The sequence below is a fragment of the Lampetra planeri genome, chromosome 16 (assembly GCF_965212315.1).
Source record: "Lampetra planeri chromosome 16, kcLamPlan1.2.h2, whole genome shotgun sequence".
NCBI lineage: Eukaryota > Metazoa > Chordata > Hyperoartia > Petromyzontiformes > Petromyzontidae > Lampetra > Lampetra planeri.
This window is the reverse complement of record NC_136122.1, coordinates 10,280,498-10,300,641: the sequence shown is the minus strand read 5'-3', so window position 1 is coordinate 10,300,641 and position 20,144 is coordinate 10,280,498. Positions and strand designations below refer to the sequence as shown.

At 44.7% G+C, this 20,144-nt stretch overlaps 1 protein-coding gene across 1 annotated transcript in view; it reads left to right on the top strand.

Annotated features, from left to right (window-relative positions):
* Positions 1-20,144, top strand: part of NELL1 (neural EGFL like 1) — a 115,984-nt gene that overhangs the window by 35,148 nt on the left and 60,692 nt on the right. The window contains exons 9-10 of the mRNA XM_078601439.1: positions 2,726-2,854; positions 5,119-5,221. Of these exons, the coding sequence (XP_078457565.1) occupies positions 2,726-2,854; positions 5,119-5,221 (232 nt within the window). The remainder of the gene's footprint in view (positions 1-2,725; positions 2,855-5,118; positions 5,222-20,144) is intronic.

Sequence of the window (20,144 nt, the reverse complement as noted above, 5' to 3'; positions counted from 1 at the left end):
GCTTTATTGATGTAATGTTTTACGGTCGGCAAAAAATATGAGAAGCAAAAGAGTAAAAAACATACAAGTAACTAAAAAAAAATATGGAAATGCTACCTGACTAACGATCTGCTTGCAATGATCTGCTGAGAGTGTTGAAAAGTGAAAGAAATGCCATCGATGCATCTGCCTGTTTTAAAGTGGCTCCAAATGCACATTGGGCTTTCCACATTAATCCTCATAACAATGAGAGCCACAGTCGATTTTTTTTTTGTTGCCCGTATTAAATAAGGCGGTGTCAAAAGAAATATTACTGTTATTAGGCAGCCAACGTTTCACCTCCTTTCATGATTTGAAGCATTATTACGATTCTGGGGTCATCATTGGAGTCAGGAATCATTCTTTATAATTTTTCCATTGTGGCATATATATTGAGTCAAGTGTCTGCAGAGGTCACATTAAGGAATCGAATAAGGCAACACATATGCATTGGAAAATAATCATTTTTTATGCAGATGCTTGCAGTTAAATGTATTTTATGCGAAGGAGTTTTTATATTGCCTAAATTGTGATTGTATAAACGTGTCATGTGTTCGCTTACCTCCTTGTACAGCATCAAGTTATCGGATGGTAAATTCGAATTCATTTTCAATCCTCTTCTACCAAGGAATGTTCAAGTTTTTTTTGTCTACAAACGAAACAAAAAAAAGCTTTGCTGGCTGGGGAACGGTTTGGCGAGAGCTCGGTGGTGACATCGCCGCGCACATCCGTGTGATCACATCGCCTGCATCCCAGAGCGTTGAAAACTATTTAACTGTTTAAAAAAAAAATAGTTTACCACATGAGTCCCACTGAGCTATACAGCTATTTTTCAAAAGCGACCTGGCCACAAATGAAAGCTCAACCAAGTTGCTCATCGCGTGGACAATGTGATAGCAGCAGCCAAATAACCACGACGTGATATCACTCGCCGCTGATGAAAACCGCGGCCTGGAATTAAATTGGGGTCGTCAGGTTCGTCATGCTGTGCTTGAACCACTGCACCGCCGCTCCCCTCTCCGCCCCTCCAACCCCAACACACATAGCGACGCGTATTGCTTCAATGATTTTTGAACCACATCAGTACATTTGAACGCATTTTGCTCCACAGGGGGGGGGGGTGTTTTAATTTTGCGCTTCCACTCCGTACGTGGAACCCCCCCCCACCCCCCCCTTGCTCACAGGGTAGACGCAGTCGGCAGCCTGCGGGGAGTAATGGTCTCACTCGCGGCGTTTTTTAACGACGCTGTGACGTTAGCGGGAAGGCGCCACTGCGGTGATTCGTGCCAATGACCCGTGTTATGCAACAGGCGACGGGCAATGTTGCGAGCCGTCCTATTCCATTCGAGACTGCTCTAAATTATCTCCGCCTTTATACGCGCAGGCGATCGCAAGTTAGTAACATTTCAAAGCGTTACGCCAAAAAAAATAGCTTTCCCCAAGATATGGAGTTTCTGGATATTCATTTATTTCTATCGCCTGGAAATGTGCACGATTCTTGCTAGATTTCAAAAGCTAAGCAGATTTGAGCCTGGCTGGACCTCGGATAGGTGACCACCATGCGAATACAGGACTGTGCTATGTGGTGGTCAAAATAATGCTGGGATTCAACTCCTCTTGTTCGACTGTACTTGTGTTGCCATCGCGTCCATGCTCCCCGCCTCCACTTATCTAGCAGTGGATTGACAAAACGCCCCACACGCGCGCATAATCCAGAGCAAATTATTCCGAATGCACCCAATCCCATCGCATCTTCATCGGTAAGCAGCGGTGAGTTTGGTTATAACGTTGATAGAAAACGTCTGGGGAATAGCAGGTGTTACAGGCTTGGGCTGCATGGTGGCGCCGCGGTGGCGAGATGTTTAATCCCTCGCCTTGTACGCAGGAGGTCGTGGGTTCGATCCCGACCTTGACGTCTGCTGTATATAAGGACTTTGCATGTCTCTCTATCTTTCCCCCGTGGTCATGTGCGTTTTTCTCCGGGTCTTCCAGTTTTTCCCTCCACATTTAATATCGACGTGCGTTCGGAGCATTTGGCTGCTCTAAGTTTGAACGTGTGGAATATCGCAACATTCTCTGGCTAGAAATACAATAATGGCTGGCTTTTCACTGAAATCACTGTCGTGTAACTGGCATTTTGTATCAGGCTCTGTTTAGCCAAAGGAACCAAGGTCACGTGTGTGAATTCGTGTGTCTGCATATGTATGTGTGTATGTATGTGCCCGTGCTTTGAGCGTCTGCTTACGTGCAATTCCCACCCACGACCAATAATAGTGACTAATATTTTACTTGGTGCTGGGCCTCTCCTACTGTAGGTCGACTCATCCTTAAATGAGTACCTGGTGTGAAGTGCAAACATGAGCACTGGGGGAGACAAAGGTGGCTGGGAATGTCCCTTGCTACCCCCTTCCTGTGCCGTGCCGGCCTTCATAGGTGCTTACTAATTGGACTTGCCCCAACAGTCTGTTCAGGCTGTACCGGGGATATTTGTCTTCATGTCGTTGCGTGCAAGCGCACGTTTGTATCTGCACACGGGTATATGTGTATAATTGCATGCAATGGTTGATGTTTGTGTGCGTATGCATTGTATGCGAGGCCTCAAAGAGCACCTAGCCTGGCACACGTGTTGGGGTGACATCACCATAAGTTAGTGGCAAATGGCAGCTGTTATTGTTGTGTTTGTGTGTTTGTGTGTGCTGTCCACCAGCTAAGAGGTGCTGAACACCGCCTGGCCGAGATGGCAAACTGTCGTTGTGAGCTGACGTGCAGAGTGGAAGAAGTCACGTACACAGAGGGGCAGCGCTGGGAGACGGGCTGTAAGATCTGCTCATGCAAGGTACCAGGCAGCAGTCTGTGGCAGATATTTCATTTATTCTTCCATCTGTCTGGCTGTCTGTCAAAATAATTTATGTTTTAATAATACAGAGCTTTCGTGACCACGATTGCAGGAAAATTTATGGGTTTTTTTTCTTTTTTACAACACCGCCGATTCCAAAAACAGATTGCTCACTCTCTGTACAAATTACAGGGAAGCCATCATGGACCTGCATTCTAGAAGTCGGCGGTTCGATCTCCTGTCGCACAAGTTGTACAACGGTGCTTAAATAAACGAAACTATTACTTATTTTAAATAAGGTCCACCGAGCTATATAGCTATTTTTCAAAAGCGGCATGGCCACAAATGATAGTCCAAAGAAGTGGCTTATCACGTGGAAATGTATAGCAGCCAAATACCCTAAACGCGTGACGTTGATTCTAAATGTGGAGGGAAAAACCGGAGGACCCGAAGAAACGACCACGGGGAGAGAGACATGCAAACTCCAAATATACAGCAGGCGTCATTGTTGGGATCGAACCCACGACCTCCTGTGTACCAGACGAGGGAGTTAACATCTCGCCACTGTGGTGCCAAATCCCTCCCTCATCCCCACCCCACCCCACCCCAGCCTTAGTCTACCCAGCATTATGGATGGGTTTACCAGTTTTCTGGATAGGACATTTATAATTCTATAACGTTATTTAGTCCACAAACACATTTCTCATTCCCTTTATAAATGACACGACCGTAGATTGGAAAGCAAGGAATCATCAGGTCGCTGCCAGTTATGAATTACCAGTGAAGGCATGCCATCAATACTTTACGTGATCACTGTCTCTTATTCAAATTGCTAAATTAATTCCCATAAATGAAGCCGATGGCAGCTAGTACTTATTCATACTGGCATCATCACTCTTAATGCATGCTATTTACATTAAATATTGTATGTCATCTATGTCAACTATTCACTTACGGCAGTGACTTGTTGCCTTTGTGTGCCATCGGTGAGTTATCTAAGTGCTAAAAGCTGCCATTCTGTTCGTGTTCGCGACCTCGATTGCAAATTTCTCAGACAATGAATGTGCGTGCCGCGCACGGTAGATGGTAACGTGATGTTTTTCTCAGGAATGGGCCTGCATTTTGTTAAGCGGTACGATGCACTGAGAGTGAGTTGGCATTAACGATGCTAGATTTGCGTCAACGTGAATCTCGTTTCGACCACACTGACACGTGCTCGGCAATGTTATATCACTTGCTCCAATCGCCTGTCTCCTTCATGTGCTTTATTTGACACTTTTGACATTTTGCCAGGTAACACATTTTGGGATGCTCATTATTCACCTTTGTCGGTTTCACGTTGCCACATTGGCAACGGTGCATGAGCAATAGGATACCGGCCGTGGTGTGATTTTTAGCACCCTGGGCTTGCAGTCCAGAGATCACTGCTCCCATTAGAACTCTGGCCGTGCCAGTTGGAACAACGGGGGAAGTTTCTTAAAATTCCGCCGCTTCTGTCCACTTGCCAGTATGAATGGGTACACCGCAAATGATTGATCGACAGGTCATGTGTGGTGGGGTAGAGCGTAGGTACTCGCAGCTCTTCCAATGACATTTGGCCAGAATGGAAGAGTAGGCCAAAATTCCCACTAGAGCTCCCTTGAGGATAGGTCTTTCCACCAGCAGTGACATGAGAAAACAATGTCAGGGCTGCACCTTGCATGAGCAATGCACCTGTAATTGTCTGATCGTTAGTTAATTTGGCTTTCTGAAACTTCCGTACTATTGACAATTTTTCTTTGTGGCATCAAAGCGTGATGTCATGGGTTGGTGACGTGGCCTAGCGGTATCGCGTTGGCTGCTTGTTGCAGAGGTCCACTGTTTGATTTCAGCGACTGCCCTGATCATCACTGCGGGTGTATAATCCAGAAAGCTACTACTTGCCGCCTGCTTCACAGAGGACGTCAAAGATCCCGTGACGCCATTCCCAAGAGTAGGCCCCTCGTGTGTGCCAGCGTCACGGTCACAAATTTGCCAAATTCGGAATGCAGCAAATCGTCGGCCCTTACAGCAAAAAAACCTTTGGCGGGACTCTCCTGCAAACAAAAAGGTCCCGAGATTCGGTGAGGCTCTTCTGGCCCAACGAGCGCAATGCACCGTACGTCTTCTCGATGCTCCTTAACTTGGGCAGACCAGCTCAGCTCTGGGCAGCCCCCCGGGGAGTTTTTGTGTTGTTACCAATGGGTAAATAACATCCTGATGGAGTCAACGCTTCTACCTTGCAGAATGGGAGCGTGGAGTGCGAGCAGCTTGCGTGCCCTGCGCTGCAGTGTCCTTCGGACTCCGCTGCCATATTCATCCCCAACAAATGCTGCAAGAAATGTCGACGTAAGTGCCTTTTTGTAACCCCCTCGCCTCGCTTTGCGTAATGAACGGTGTCTCCTTTGACAAACCCTCGTCCACCTCCTTCATCCATCCCCCCCCACACCCCCCGCAGCTTTCTATGTACGTTTATCCCTCCCGCCTTTGCCCCGTAAGTCAATTAATGTGCAATGTCCTTGAAGGCAATGTTGGCACAGGGTGTGGGCATGTCCTGGGGTGTTGTTGCGATGACGAGTGGCAGGCAGGTGTTTATTTTCGAGTGGGGGTGAGTCCGATTTTCATTTTGTAATAAGTATAACCAGTAAAAACAAAGTTTTTCACTATAAATCCTTTATATGCGTGGTGGCTAGAGTCCTCTCGTCCTCTGGCTTGAGATGGCTACCACCTATGTGTCAGACGATTGCATTGCACCATTAAGCAATTGGTAATTAAATATAATATTTTTGTCCTAAAAAGTGTAACATTTTGAAAAAAAAATCACGAACATTAATTGTCACGCACAAAGAGTCTGTGTGCAAAATGTCAGCTCGATTGGATCACGGGAAGTGGGTTAAAAAACGACCGAAAGATTTGCACAGTCGTAAGCAAGCACGCAAGTAAGCAAGCGAACTTAATATAAAGGATTTAAAAAGTTGCCGGGCACGTGAGGTCGTGAATATCGGAGCGAGGGATGCTGTGAAGTGACGGTTCAGCTGCGCGCCTCTCTCGGTCTGGCTCTACTCAACTTCTACGGCTCTCTTTTTTTGCCATGCATAATTTGACTCGAACGCAGGCCGCACTTGGCTCTTTAAAGTGATCTTTAATATATATACCACATAATGCGGGTCTGTCTATCAAAGGTTCAGTTTCAGCGTTTTCATTTTGATACGGAAAAAAAACAGTTATCCTCTATGAAATTTTCTGCTAAAGGATTGAGCACAGTTAAGCCCAGCGTGTGACCGACGCCTTTGTCTTTGTGGATGCTCAGGTTGGGGGTGCTAGCCCATTGAACCCCCTTCCCTCCTCCCCCCCACTCCCCCCCCCCCCCCCTGCAATTCATTAAATCCTAGCAAGATGACAGAAGATATATGAACAAGAGATGTAGATGTCGTGAGACGAGAGAAATTTCGACACACTTTGAGACGGTAATGCGATGAGAGTATTCGCGTATGTATGTTGAACTTCTTTTGCACCGTACGTAGCCGACAGTGCTAATCAGAGGTGCAAGAGAAGAGAGATACGGAGAAGAGAGATATTAGGGAGATAAATTGACTTCATCTTCTTTGTTCTTTCGGTAAAGTCACGTAGAAGGGAAATAATAAAAATTAAACATAATAAAATAATTCTGTCGGAAAGACAGTGTCTGAATCAGACGCTGTCTTTCCGACAGACCTGTTCTTCACCTGAGGACGGCTGCTTCCGTTGTGGCCGAAACTTCGTGAGAATTATTTTATTATGTTTTATTTTTATTATTTTATTATTTCCCTTCTACGTGACTTTACCGAAAGAACCAAGAAGATGAATCCCTGCAGTCACGCAAGCTTTAAATCGAAAAATAAATTGGCTTGTTGAGTTTATTAGGATTTTAATTTGAGGTTATATTTGATACACCCCTATTTTTTCCATGAATCATGGGCCCCCTTGGGCTTGCTTCAGCACCTGAGCTTATGCCTAGCGCCACCACTGCAGATACTTATCCCCAGGGCATCGAATGAGCTGCCTTTTCAGAATGAGTACATCAAGTAGGTTTATGACCTAACTGTGTAGAGAGCGAATGTTTTCTCTTCGTAGATACGTGGGGTTTTCTGCAGGCACACAAGCTTCCTCTAAATACTCGAATATGGAAACAGCCAAACAGTTGAACCGATATACTTTACTGGAATAGGAGGTGAGAGTAGAGCAATGGATTATTGAAACTACAAATGTAGACATGTGAGTGTTATGACCCCATATGCTTTGGTTTTCTCCGCACATCTCAAACACTCGTTGTAATGTTATTGTCAAAACATCGTAAAGCAGGACCGTCCTCGAAATTGGTCTTCAGACTCATAAGTATGAAGGGCATTGTGATTGAACTGCTGCCATTGTTTCATTGTTAACACACGTGATTTGTGATGTAGAGGTCACCGGTTTTATCTCCCGGCACGGTAATTGAAATAATGCTGCGAGTTTCTAAACATTTCCTTTTGTTTCCATCCACCTCGATTTATAAATGGGTACACCACAGTGAGTCAATTGGCAGGCCGTGTGCGGTGAGGTAAAGTGTGGGTACTACCACTTTTTCCAAGATATTTTGCCAGCACGGAGGAATAGACGAATGTATACTCGTAGAGGGCCTCTCTAGAGCTCCCTCTCGTGTGGAGGCTCTTCAGCCAGCAGTGGCACGGGCGAGAAATTGCAGGGCAGTGCCTTTATGTCTTTAACCTTTGAATGAAAGAGTTGAAAGAAACAAAAACAAAATATCAACGGGGCTTTGTAGTGAAACAAAAGAATATAATTACTTTTGGGAAGACAATGCCTTTCCCCTAGCGTGAGTCATTCTTGTATTTTTTTTTATTTTCGGAGCGCACCTGAAGCACGCCGCTCTACCATCCGGGGGAATCTTTAGAGTGAAACGAGCGGACCGGTGATGGATGGGACGCCACGGGGGTGGGGTGGGTGGAGTGGGGGGCTCTGGGCACGTGGCCATCGAGGGGGGGGGGGGCACTGCTGAGATTTGTTTCACAGACCTGCGCTTGTTGGAGCCGCGCAACAAACAAACAAAAAAACCCTTGCAACAGCGGTGGCCGTCACGGGCCGAGCAGCCGACGGCAACCGTTCTTGGTAATGTATGCTCGGTGTAAACGCGCATTTGCATTGGCGCGAGACGGAGAGCGTGAATCAGCTTGATGGGCCCTGCATTTAAGTGTTTCGGATTAGAATGCCACGTGCGCAGAGCGGGGGAGGACTTTGCTGGCAAATCCGAGAGGGGGGGGGGGGCACTGCGTTAAGTTATTTCCGCCGTGCGGCAAAAAATATCATGCTGTCCTTTTGTGCCTTCAAGTGCATAGAACAAATATTTGTTTGCTAATAGCCGCACAGCCACTAACTTAGTTTGAATATGCCGCAAGTACTGTGAAATTAATCATGATGTTCCGTGATTGTTTTTTGTGAGTTTATTGTAATTCTTTTTCTACGACCGTCATTTATTTGTAACATTTGAATTGTGGTGTCGCCAATTCTAAATTTCAGCCCGAATCAGGTCGGAGAACGCGCTGTTCCAGTAACGATTGTCACGCCACATCCATCCCGCCTTATTTTGTCCTCGTTACGTTTTCTGAATCCTGTTCGTATCATTATAGGAATATAAGATATGATGAACAGGCTGTACCTCGTGATTTAGTGACAGTGCCTCATGGTGATTTTCCCGACTCCAAACCAGCAAGTGTGCCGTGAGCATATCGAGTGAGGAAATGAAGCCCTGAGTATCGCTCGCCGTTCATGTTTACCCCAGCGTGCTTACGGTGCCAAAGATGTCCTCACGAGCATTGCCTCTGAGAACTCGGCTCTTTAAACAACAAAAACGTACACAATCAGAACCATTTGTTATTCAATTGAAAACAAGCTCCTGTGCAGGCTTGGTCATTCCCCTTTCAAAAAGATTGTGCACGGGCGGACCCACGTTGGCCACAAGATGATTACCGAAAGAATTGCAGAGTAAAGGTCAAGTACATTCCCATGTCGGTCCACATTACCCTGTACAGTATACCGTCACGGGTTTCTCTGAATGAACCCCCTGGTGTATATATCACAAAAAAATATAATTGTAACCCTCCCCCATCCCTCCACCCTTGCCCTCCTCAGAAGCCATGAAAACAAGTTTAGTTATTTCTAGCGACTGAATAGAATGGTGTTTCAATCTTATTTCCGCTTTTGGAACAAACACCTCCTAGATGTAGGTGATGTGGCTAAGGGCAAGAGTTATTTTATCTGCTCTTTGTGATGGAAGCCTCCTGGCTGAGCACTCGATTGTTTTTGGTTTTTCTCTCCCTCTCTCAAAGCGAATGATCTATTTATAAAGGACAAATATTATATATATACACAGATATAGTGCACCGCAGCATATTTGACTGGCTCTCACCGATGTATAAGCATATATGTGATAAGGTCTTGTGAGTATAGAAAATTAGTTCCAACACCATGCACAAATATGTTGTTGGAAATAAGAAATTACACTCTACTTTAAAGATAAGGGAATGCTTCCCTGTGCTCTAGAAGCTAGTGAATGTGTCATGACGACTTTCGACGCATTTGTCTTGAGATGGTTTCCTTATGATAATTGGTTCTTTACCCTTCTATCTGCCAGATAGAAGGGTAAAGAACCAATTATCATATTTTTACTGGCAAATGAGGTTCCCATAATGGTTTCCTTATTTAAGGAGCCACGTGCTCACACTCGAACAGCGGAGACCCCCACTGCAACAGCTCTGAGTCTCCCACACATCTCCCTTATATACGGTCCGAGGCCACGCCCCCATTCCCGAACCTTCTCGATGGTTCAAGACCGCTCGCTCTACTAGCTGACTCCACCATCCTTTTCCGTCACCTGGCCACGCTCCTGTTTTCGGTCATTCCCGTAGCCACCAGTCCATTCGCACTGCAGGCTGACTCCCTTATCATTACATCCCGTGGCCACTAGTCCATTCGCACTGCAGGTTGAATCCCTTGTCATTACCTCCCGTGGCCAACACTAGTCCACTCGCACCGTAGGCTGACTCCCCTGTCATTACCTCCCGTGGCCACCATTAGTCCACTCACACCGTAGGCTGACTCCCCTGTCATTACCTCCCGTAGCCACTAGTCCATTTGTACTGCAGGCTGACTCCCCTGTCATTACCTCCCGTGGCCACCATTAGTCCATTCACACTGCAGGCTGACTCCCCTGTTATTACCTCCCGTAGCCACTAGTCCATTCACACTGCAGGCTGACTCCCCTGTCATTACCTCCCGTGGCCACCATTAGTCCATTCACACCGTAGGCTGACTCCCCTGTTATTACCTCCCGTAGCCACTAGTCCATTCACACTGCAGGCTGACTCCCCTGTCATTACCTCCCGTGGCCACCATTAGTCCATTCACACTGCAGGCTGACTCCCCTGTCATTACCTCCCGTGGCCACTAGTCCATTTGTACTGCAGGCTGACTCCCCTGTCATTACCTCCCGTGGCCACCATTAGTCCACTCGCACTGCAGGCTGACTCCCCTGTTATTACCTCCCGTAGCCACTAGTCCATTCACACTGCAGGCTGACTCCCCTGTCATTACCTCCCGTGGCCACTAGTCCATTTGTACTGCAGGCTGACTGCCATGTCATTACCTCCCGTGGCCACTAGTCCATTTGTACTGCAGGCTGACTCCCCTGTCATTACCTCCCGTGGCCACCATTAGTCCACTCGCACTGCAGGCTGACTCCCCTGTTATTACCTCCTGTAGCCACTAGTCCATTCACACTGCAGGCTGACTCCCCTGTCATTACCTCCCGTGGCCACTAGTCCATTTGTACTGCAGGCTGACTGCCATGTCATTACCTCCCGTGGCCACTAGTCCATTTGTACTGCAGGCTGACTCCCCTGTCATTACCTCCCGTGGCCACCATTAGTCCACTCGCACTGCAGGCTGACTCCCCTGTTATTACCTCCTGTAGCCACTAGTCCATTCACACTGCAGGCTGACTCCCCTGTCATTACCTCCCGTGGCCACTAGTCCATTTGTACTGCAGGCTGACTGCCATGTCATTACCTCCCGTGGCCACTAGTCCATTTGTACTGCAGGCTGACTCCCCTGTCATTACCTCCCGTGGCCACCATTAGTCCACTCGCACTGCAGGCTGACTCCCCTGTTATTACCTCCTGTAGCCACTAGTCCATTCACACTGCAGGCTGACTCCCCTGTCATTACCTCCCGTGGCCACTAGTCCATTTGTACTGCAGGCTGACTGCCATGTCATTACCTCCCGTGGCCACTAGTCCACTCACACCGCAGGTAGACTCTACCGTCATTACAAATGTACGTTATTTTGAGAACACATGAATCTATGTAAAAAAGTCATATTTGTGAACATCTATAGAAACGTACAGGTACACCATGCACAAATACTGCACTGGCTGTTGACGGTTAATTGGTCAGGGCTGATATGTGATGGTCGGATATTTGAAGTTGTAGTATATGTGTGTGTGTGTATTATTATGGTTATGGTCTGTAAAAAACCATAGTTATACAAGTAGTTACTGTATGGTCTGTAAAAAACATAGTTTTACCATAGATATGGTCTGTAGTGGGGTACAATGTCAGCACGATGTGCATGAAATGTTTCAATCTTCTACAGCTCCATTTTTTATATCCCGTTAACCAGCATGGCGAGTTATCGACAAATAACACGACACGGGGAGGCCTTCATCACACAGTGAATTGACCAAGCACTGTCAATGCACATAATATGGGTCAACGTGTTGTGAATGCTTGGTGTATATTCTCTGGGTACATACTTTTCAAATTAACACGTTACTGTAATGGACATGAAAATTAAACAGTTTAGGAAAGAGAGAAGGGACGGGGGGATATAATATGAAATTTAATTTTCACCACTTCACGATCAAAGTGCAGTTTTCTGGTTTGGGCTGCATGGTGAAAATGTATATTCTCTGATAATCACTTCCCTTAGAAGACCAAGAAATGAACACCGCCGGGATAGCCACACCAATTTCATTACCCAGCGCAAACAGACTGGTCACGTTTGGATATTCGTAAGGAAAAAATACAAAATTAGCTGAACTAACCTGAAAAAAAACCAAAGTGAAGCTGAAATGTGTATGGGGTTTGCATTGACCAAATAGAAAACAGATAGGGTGGTGTGATGTGAGATTTCCGTTTTGTGATGACCAAAGAGTAAAAATAAAACAATATATATACGGCAGCAGTCATCCATCTTCGATGTCAGTAAAAGTGCAAACAGCCCTGGTTTGTGAGCCGGCTCTGTGGAGCGCCAAAGTTTATGGGCAAGGGGAGGTGAAGTTAAATAACGCAGCGCTGTAATTGTTTGATCACGGGACTGTCGACACAAGGGCCCCCACAATAAAGAACTCTAAGAAAGCCCCTCTCGAGGGTGTTGGTCTACTCTTCTAAATTTTACCAAGGCGTCTTGGAAGAGTGCAGCAAAGTTAATGCTTAATTGATCCAACTCTACATCTCGCTGTGTTAAGCAGCTGGTCAATATCTAGATTTGAAGCTTTCGTGACTGCAAGGATTCATACTCTTAGTTTGTTCGGTAAAGTCACGTAGGTAAAACATTAAATTAAAAAAAAACATTTATTTTTATTAATTTTTATTTCATTTTTTACCTACGTGACTTTACCGAAAAAACTAAGAGTATGGTCAATATCTCCTTAACCCCACCCACCCTCCTAAGCTAAACAATTTTTTTTTTTACCAGGTAAGGCCCACGGAACTATATAGATCTTTTTCAGATGCAACCAGGCCAACAAGGGGGCTTATCCTTGACTTAAAGCTTTCGTGACTGCAGCAATTCATATTATTTGGGTCTTTCGGTAAAATCACGTAGATAGGTTGTATCAACGTGACTTTACTGAAAAACCCAAAGAATATGAGGCTTATCCCGTGCAATTTTCTTCTAACAGCAAAATACTCTAAACGCATTTTAATAAACGTAGAGGGAAAAACCGGAGGACCCAGAGAAAAATCCACGTGACCACGGGGAGAACATGCAAACTCAAAATATGCAGACATCAGCGTTGAACCCACAACCGCCTGTATACCAGGCGAAGAAGTTAACATCTCCTAGCCACAGTGGCGATGTTATCGCGTGGATATTTATAGCAACTAAATACTATCCTGAAAGCATGATCCCATTCCACCAACCTTCCTCATTTCCCTGCTGAAAAAAAACACAACAACCTAAACCATTATTAGCAATTAAAACCAGCAAGGGTAATTAAAATGGCATTACAAAGGTATAGTTTTGTAACACACTGTTTCATGGATGTTTTTACTGAAATCTGTACTATCAGACCCTTGGTAATTATAGTTTCATGAACAAATAAATGACAAATTGACCTGCCAACTTTTTTTTTATTCCTGTATCATTGGTGCTAATTGGCGTTGTGTCCTTTGCCTTTCATGTTGTGGAAGCCAGATTTGCTGAAATAAATAATATATATTGGTGTATTTGTACCAGCACGTGTTTGAATTTTTATATTTCTCACCAGTCTTTAATGTTCTTTTTAGCAGAAAAAAAAGTGGTAAGGGAGAACTGCTTACTCTCTATATTTAATACGCTGAAATTATTTACGTGTAAAACAAAAATGCACAAATTAAAAAATTATACAAAATCAGCAAATAAGACAATAGCTTGGAAATGCATACCAAACACACCATTTAAGCAAATACATTAATAAAACACATTAGCATAATTATAACGAAAGGAGGGGGAAAAAATAAGAATATTTTAACATAATGAAAAAATATATGTGTATATATGCACAGTTCTGGAATAACACTACTCAATTAGGTTTATATATAGCAATTGGTATTAGACATAGCAATCATTGCCTTTGGCAGATGAATGTCCGCATGCAGGCCAGATGCTGAGCGTCTTTGTGCCCACAAGGCTGCCGTTAGGAGTGCCTTCTGAAATGTGTTGAGATGTGATGTCATGTAACGTTCTCCAAGATGCCCCGGTGTATAGGGTTCCATATCAAAAAACAAATCATTGTCATAAGCAATACATCCTCATATTACCGGGGCAGCAGAGGAACGTGATGGGCGACTAATGATACAAGCACGCTTGTATCGTTCGATGTGCCTTCTCGCCCTCTGCGTTCTCAATCTTTGATGTCTCTCTCTCTGTTCCTGCACCTACCTTGTGATCAATCCACGCTTTCGCTCTCTCTCTCTCTTCTCACCCCCCCCCCCTTCACTGGAATAAACCTCCCCTCCACATGAAACCTTCGCTCGCTAGCTTCCGCTCCACACTCAAAACTATCTCATTGTTCCCGAGCTCACCCCACCACCCCCTTAATCTCCCCCTCGTAACCACCACCGTTACCACCGTTACCACCGTTACCATCGTTACCACCGTTCCCTCTTCATATTCTCATTATGTCGATTACTAATTCCCCCATTCATTCAATTAATCCATGGATCATCATTGACCGTCATCAATTTTCGCTTTCACCGACTTCACGCGTCACAGATGTACCCCCATTGCTCCCTCTCTCATCTGTTTTAGTCACCTCATCTCCACCGTTACATTCGTACGTTGCGCTGTTGTCGATTCTTGCGTAAAGCACCTCGGATAAGGCGCTATATGGATTATTTCAAGGTAAGATAAGAAGGTAAATAGGTTAATATCAGGTTGCAAAAAAACCAAGCTATTAAAAAAGAAACGCATGCTTGCATTGGAACCACCATTCCCTGCCGTTGCTGCTGTGTCTGCATGTGGTTCATTGACAAGAGGAGTTAAAGCTACGCTAGGAGCAATGGACTTCACTGCGCCCGGTGTTTTTAGACGAACCCACTCTCGGTGGCCTAAGCAAGCCAGGTGATTCATTTAAAGCGGTCGAATGCGACAGGGGACAGGCGCGTGAACGCAGGCCCCCCGTCGCACAGCGCAGTTGCAGTTCATTGGCCGCCGCGCGCATTGATCTGTGAATGGCATGATGCTCGCTCGCACGTCGTTTACTTTCAGTGCCCAATGAGCTCCAATTCTAGCCCAGTAGTGGACACACCGACTCGGCTCCTGCGATTTGGCACCACGTGGCCCGGTGATGGCGGCGGCGTCAAGAGTTGCCACGTGACTTCGAGCAGAGGGGATGCTCCTCCGGTCGTTGTGCGCCGAGTAAAGTCACGTAGGTAAAACAATTAATAAAAGTAAAATAAAAATAAAATAAAAATCACGACGTTTCGGAGGCAACACAAGCTTCCGTCTTCAGGTGGAACCGTCACAGCACGATAGCTGTAGTCCAGTCTTCTGACCATTACTCCACCGCAGCAGAATTATTTTGATCAAAATAACGCCTGTATTCCATATGCTATCATATTGTGAGTTGTTTGCTAAATCTAAATTTTATATTTTATTTTTGATGTGGAGAGATTAATCGATAGCTGTTTATTTCCCCCCGATATTCCCCCCGATAAAACGATTATATGTTTTTCATCATCATTTATTTACGTGGTATTTTATTTGCAACGCAGTACAGTATATAAGATAAGTGGGTAAGTGATTTATTTTTTACGTCATGTGCATCTTTGGATTTTGAATTCACATTGTTAGCATTTATATAACTTAGGCGAAATATGCAGTGCAATATATATGAATATTATTTTGATTGAGTTCACCATTACTGCTATGCAGTTATTGGGATTCGTGATATTGATGTTACGGATAGCGAAAGCATTTTTTTTTTGCCTTTTACCAGTTATCAGCTTTGCATACAAATGAGTTTTACAAATCACTCAATAACCTTTGACTACTCACGACACAAGTGAGTACAGGGGGTAGTAATCACTCGATTCTATTTATTTTTTAAAAACATTACGTTTTTTATGCATGCTTGCCTACCACTGCCAATTCGTTCCCTTAGCGATTTTTTTTGGTTTTTACAAAAAAGATGTTATTCATATTCAAATGCGATTCAGTGATGACATCAGTGTTCCTCACGTGATGCTGCGAGTCCACTGAGTTTGATTCTCGAACAATGATGAGTGATGTCCGAACCGCTGTTGACATCCCCACGACTCCGTTCACCAACATGCACGGCGAAGTATGGTCAAACAACGCCCAAAACTGATACGGCATGGTGAGGACTTCATCCAGCTGTGGATTGACAAAGGGCTGTATATCTGTTTTACAAGTCGTTATCAGTGGTGGGCTAATGGTTTGGTGAATTCCGTATATGAGTGTTTGGGAGGAAACTGGAGCATCACATATGAGGAGGTTTCACACAAAGCTGCACACAGATAGATTCAACAATTGCTGCACTGCCATCTCCTAGCCACCTCGTAGCGCAAGGGTAACACCGCTTGGTATTCCGATTGAGTCTTCTCTCAACATACCCAGTAAGCGACCCTCCTCTCCGAGTGTAAAATAAAAAAGCAAACAAATAAACTACTCAAAGTGAAAAATTTCAAGCAACAATAGAATTTAAAAATAATTTATCAAGATGTTTTTCAAAAAGCAAAATATTAATTGCTCGATGGCGCTTTGGGCTCAGAGCCCCATCATCACAGCAGAAGCTGAGAGCTTCTGACGCGTGACGAGCTTCAGGGTTCGTTGGTCATAGACCGTCTCGGTTCCTGCAAGAGGCCTGCGTCTACAGTCAATCGTCTCCGGCTTAATTCGCAGACAGCTGCAGGCAGTGCCGGATGAAGCTAGTGCGGGGCCTGTAGCATGATGTTATCAAGGGGTCCTCAATAAAAAAATACAACACGTAAATATGAAAACACCATTTTTTTTACTTGCATAGTATAGTAATTGTGCTTTTTTATTTGCTAAACATCCAGATAATACGATTAATCGCTAACCTTAAACACCCAGTTGTTCATAAAAGTTGAAGGCAGTATAGTACTATAGTAATAGAGCAAGTGCAGAATCACTGAACCGGAATTGATAGATTTCGATATCTGCATTTCCCATAAATATGCTAAATTCCTCTTGATATGCAAATTATTTCGTCAAGGCGCTCTTTCCTCTCCAACCCAGCTTAAATATACGCTGCCAAGCCTGGTCGTGTTCATTCAGACGCTGTCTTTCCGACAGACCTGTTCTTCACCTGAGGATGGCTGCTTGCGTTGTGGCCGAAACGTCGTGAGAATTGTATTTTATTATGTTTTATTTTTATTATTTTATTATTTCGCTTCTACGTGACTTTACCGAAAGAACCAAGAAGACGGAATTCATAGCTTGAAAGCATTTAGCAGGGGGTCCTTAAAAGTGCGGGGCCCGTAGCTACATATGTAGCTGCTTTTGCTTCTAGGATCATCCGGTACTGGCTGCTGGACAGGAACGGACTTTTTACCCTCACCCCGTCGAGCTCGATTTGGTGCATCAACGTCGCTTCACCCCCCCTCACCCGCCCCCCAGAGCGAGACAAAATGGAACGTTCCAAAATTCTCCGGGACGATTGTTAAGTGAAGACGAGTTGCAGCGGACAGACGGGCCTCACTTGGTTTTTCATTCGAGTGCACCACTTAAAAGCAGTGAGTCAGGAAAAAAATATATATATTTGGAACTTTTCATTCTGCAGAGGGGGTGTAAATGGAGTGAACTAATCGTAGAGTGAAGTGGAATGTACTCGGATTGTAAATGTTGTGGCCTTGCTCTCCAAAACACCGGTGTGCTGTACTAGTAACGAATTGGCACGTTTTGTTTACGCGACACTAAATTTTAGTAATTGGCTGTGTCGGGTGGTGGCGGGTTTAACGACACATTTATATGCTTACGCGATCTAACTCAACAAAAACCCTGTATTATGGATGAAGTGCAATATTGGGGAAACGCTCGAATGCAAGGGAACAGAAATTAGCTGATGCAGACGAACCATGCAGGTCCTATTGAGAAACACCAGGACCTAAGACAAACTCAAAGCTATTTGTTTTATTTGGCTCTGCGATGTTTTTTTTGGGTTGTACTTCAGCGTGCTGTTCGGCACGATGTCCGACGTTTCACTCCACATGCTGGGAGTTTCTTCAGGAAGGCTTCTCGTCGAACAACATGCTGTACGACCTGAAAACACATCGGAAAGCTATGCATTACATCTGCACAAATCTACACTGGTTTTATAATGTATTATATTTTACCGGGACTTCTTCCCATGGTATGAACACATTCATTAGCAAATCTGTAACGGAGTCACAGGTTGTTCTTTTTTCTTTTGGATAACACGTTTTAATTACAGCATCTGGTTAGAACTGGTGCAAAATAATAAGAATAAAAACGAAAAACACGAGGAATATAATTGTGCACTAGGATTGTAAACACGAGGTGTCCGTAAAGGTGTCATCCATTTTTAAGTCATTAAAATTGTGCGGCAAAATTTGAACGTCGCCGTCGACACGTCGTTTCGCGACGCTTTCCTTCCCGTGGGCCCAATGTAAACCGGTCGCAAAACAAGAAAACGAAAAGCGCTCAGCGGCCTTCAAAGGGCACGCAACAACCGAGGGCACTTGGAAGCAATCGCAGCCGCAATCTCGCCACGACGCGAGTCGCCAACGCAGAGGCTCGCGCAGCTTCATCGGGGCGGATGTAGCATGATGAAAGACTCTGGGACGATATTCATATGAATTGGTGCGTGCGTTGTAACCTTATATACATAATCGACCCCACGCAGACGGCTGTTCTAGTTGCAGTTAGTTTAGCAACATTATTCATAGTAAAGGTTTTTGGGTTTGATTGTGCACGTATAAATGTTTCGACACATTTGTACTTACGCGATCTGACCCAAAACAATCTTTATTATGAATAATTACAGTTACTTAATCATTCATGACACCTTCGCAGACACGCTGTACTTTAACATGCGCGCTGCATTATATATACACCGACTCAGTCTCAGACTTTATTTCAGCTTCTAAGGCCCATTGAGCTCAACATATGTTTTACGAGGACAACCACAGCCCACCATCCTGACACCGTGGGAATTTTACCATACACTTTTGATGTCCTGGCATGGTTGTCTAAGTAAACTCAATTTTATTTGCATTTGAGGCTTTTTTAAATCATACAGAAGCCGTGTTTGCTGACACGAAATATGCTCAGATATCTCCAAAGCCATTCACCTGTGAAGCTCTATCCTTGAATTTGCTGACACCCTCCATTTATCCCAAACTGACCCATAAGCTTTTGTTCGCATTGATCCGGCATCAATACTTGTAAATTTCATTGGCGTTTGTGGACCAGCACTTAAAATTCACGACGGTGTGACTGCGCTGTTGGGCAGGGTGGAGAAACACGGTCGTATGTGTTTTGCAATGGACGCTTATATAATGATGAACCACGACTAGATATACAACTATTAATAAGCACGCACGAACGCGCGACTCAACCTAACGAAAATAACGACTTGGTCAATTTACTCTATATTTTTTAGGACTAGCTGCATGCAGGAAAGCTCCCTAAGCCCAACGCATAACAGCTCAATAATCCACACACACACACACACAAGCCAATTGCTCTTGCTGTTATGGGCTGGCAAGCTGAGTACAGCATGTAATTCGTATTGAGCACCCGTGCATTCAATCTGTTTCGTTACCCCTTAAATCTCACCGTGAGTTTGTTTAGTCCAGATCAGCCCAATAATGAGTAAGAAACATTGGTTCTCAGTGCAGTAAACGCACAGCCCCCGTTTTGCCGATTCTACTGCTGGATGAGTACTGGGTAATCTGAGTTATTCTGATCAAACTTGACATTGTGGGTCAGTGCAAATCGATGGGCGTAGTAGAATATAGACGCGAGGGCATAGAAGCACAGTGCAGTTGAGATCCCTGGCCTATCTTCTTGGTTCTTTCGGTAAAGTCACGTAGAAGGGAAATAATAAAATAAATAAAATAAAACATAAAATATTTTATTACGTTTTATTTTTATTAAAACATTTTATTATGTTTTATTTTTATCATTTTATTATTTCCCTTCTACGTGACTTTACCGAAAGAACCAAGAAGATGAATCCCTGCAGGCACGAAAGCTTTCAATCGAAATTTTATCCCTGACCTAGTCTGCGAATGTTTCTCTGACTCACCTGGAGTGCCCGGAGTAAGCTCACCCAAACGTGCGTAGATACCCAATAGCGCTTTCTATGGGTCCGCTAAGCAGACGGGATCATGAACCCGCTTGCTGTGCTGCCGTGTCCTGACCACCCCGTCGCAGTCCTTCTAACGCCAACCGGGCCAGCAACAAATA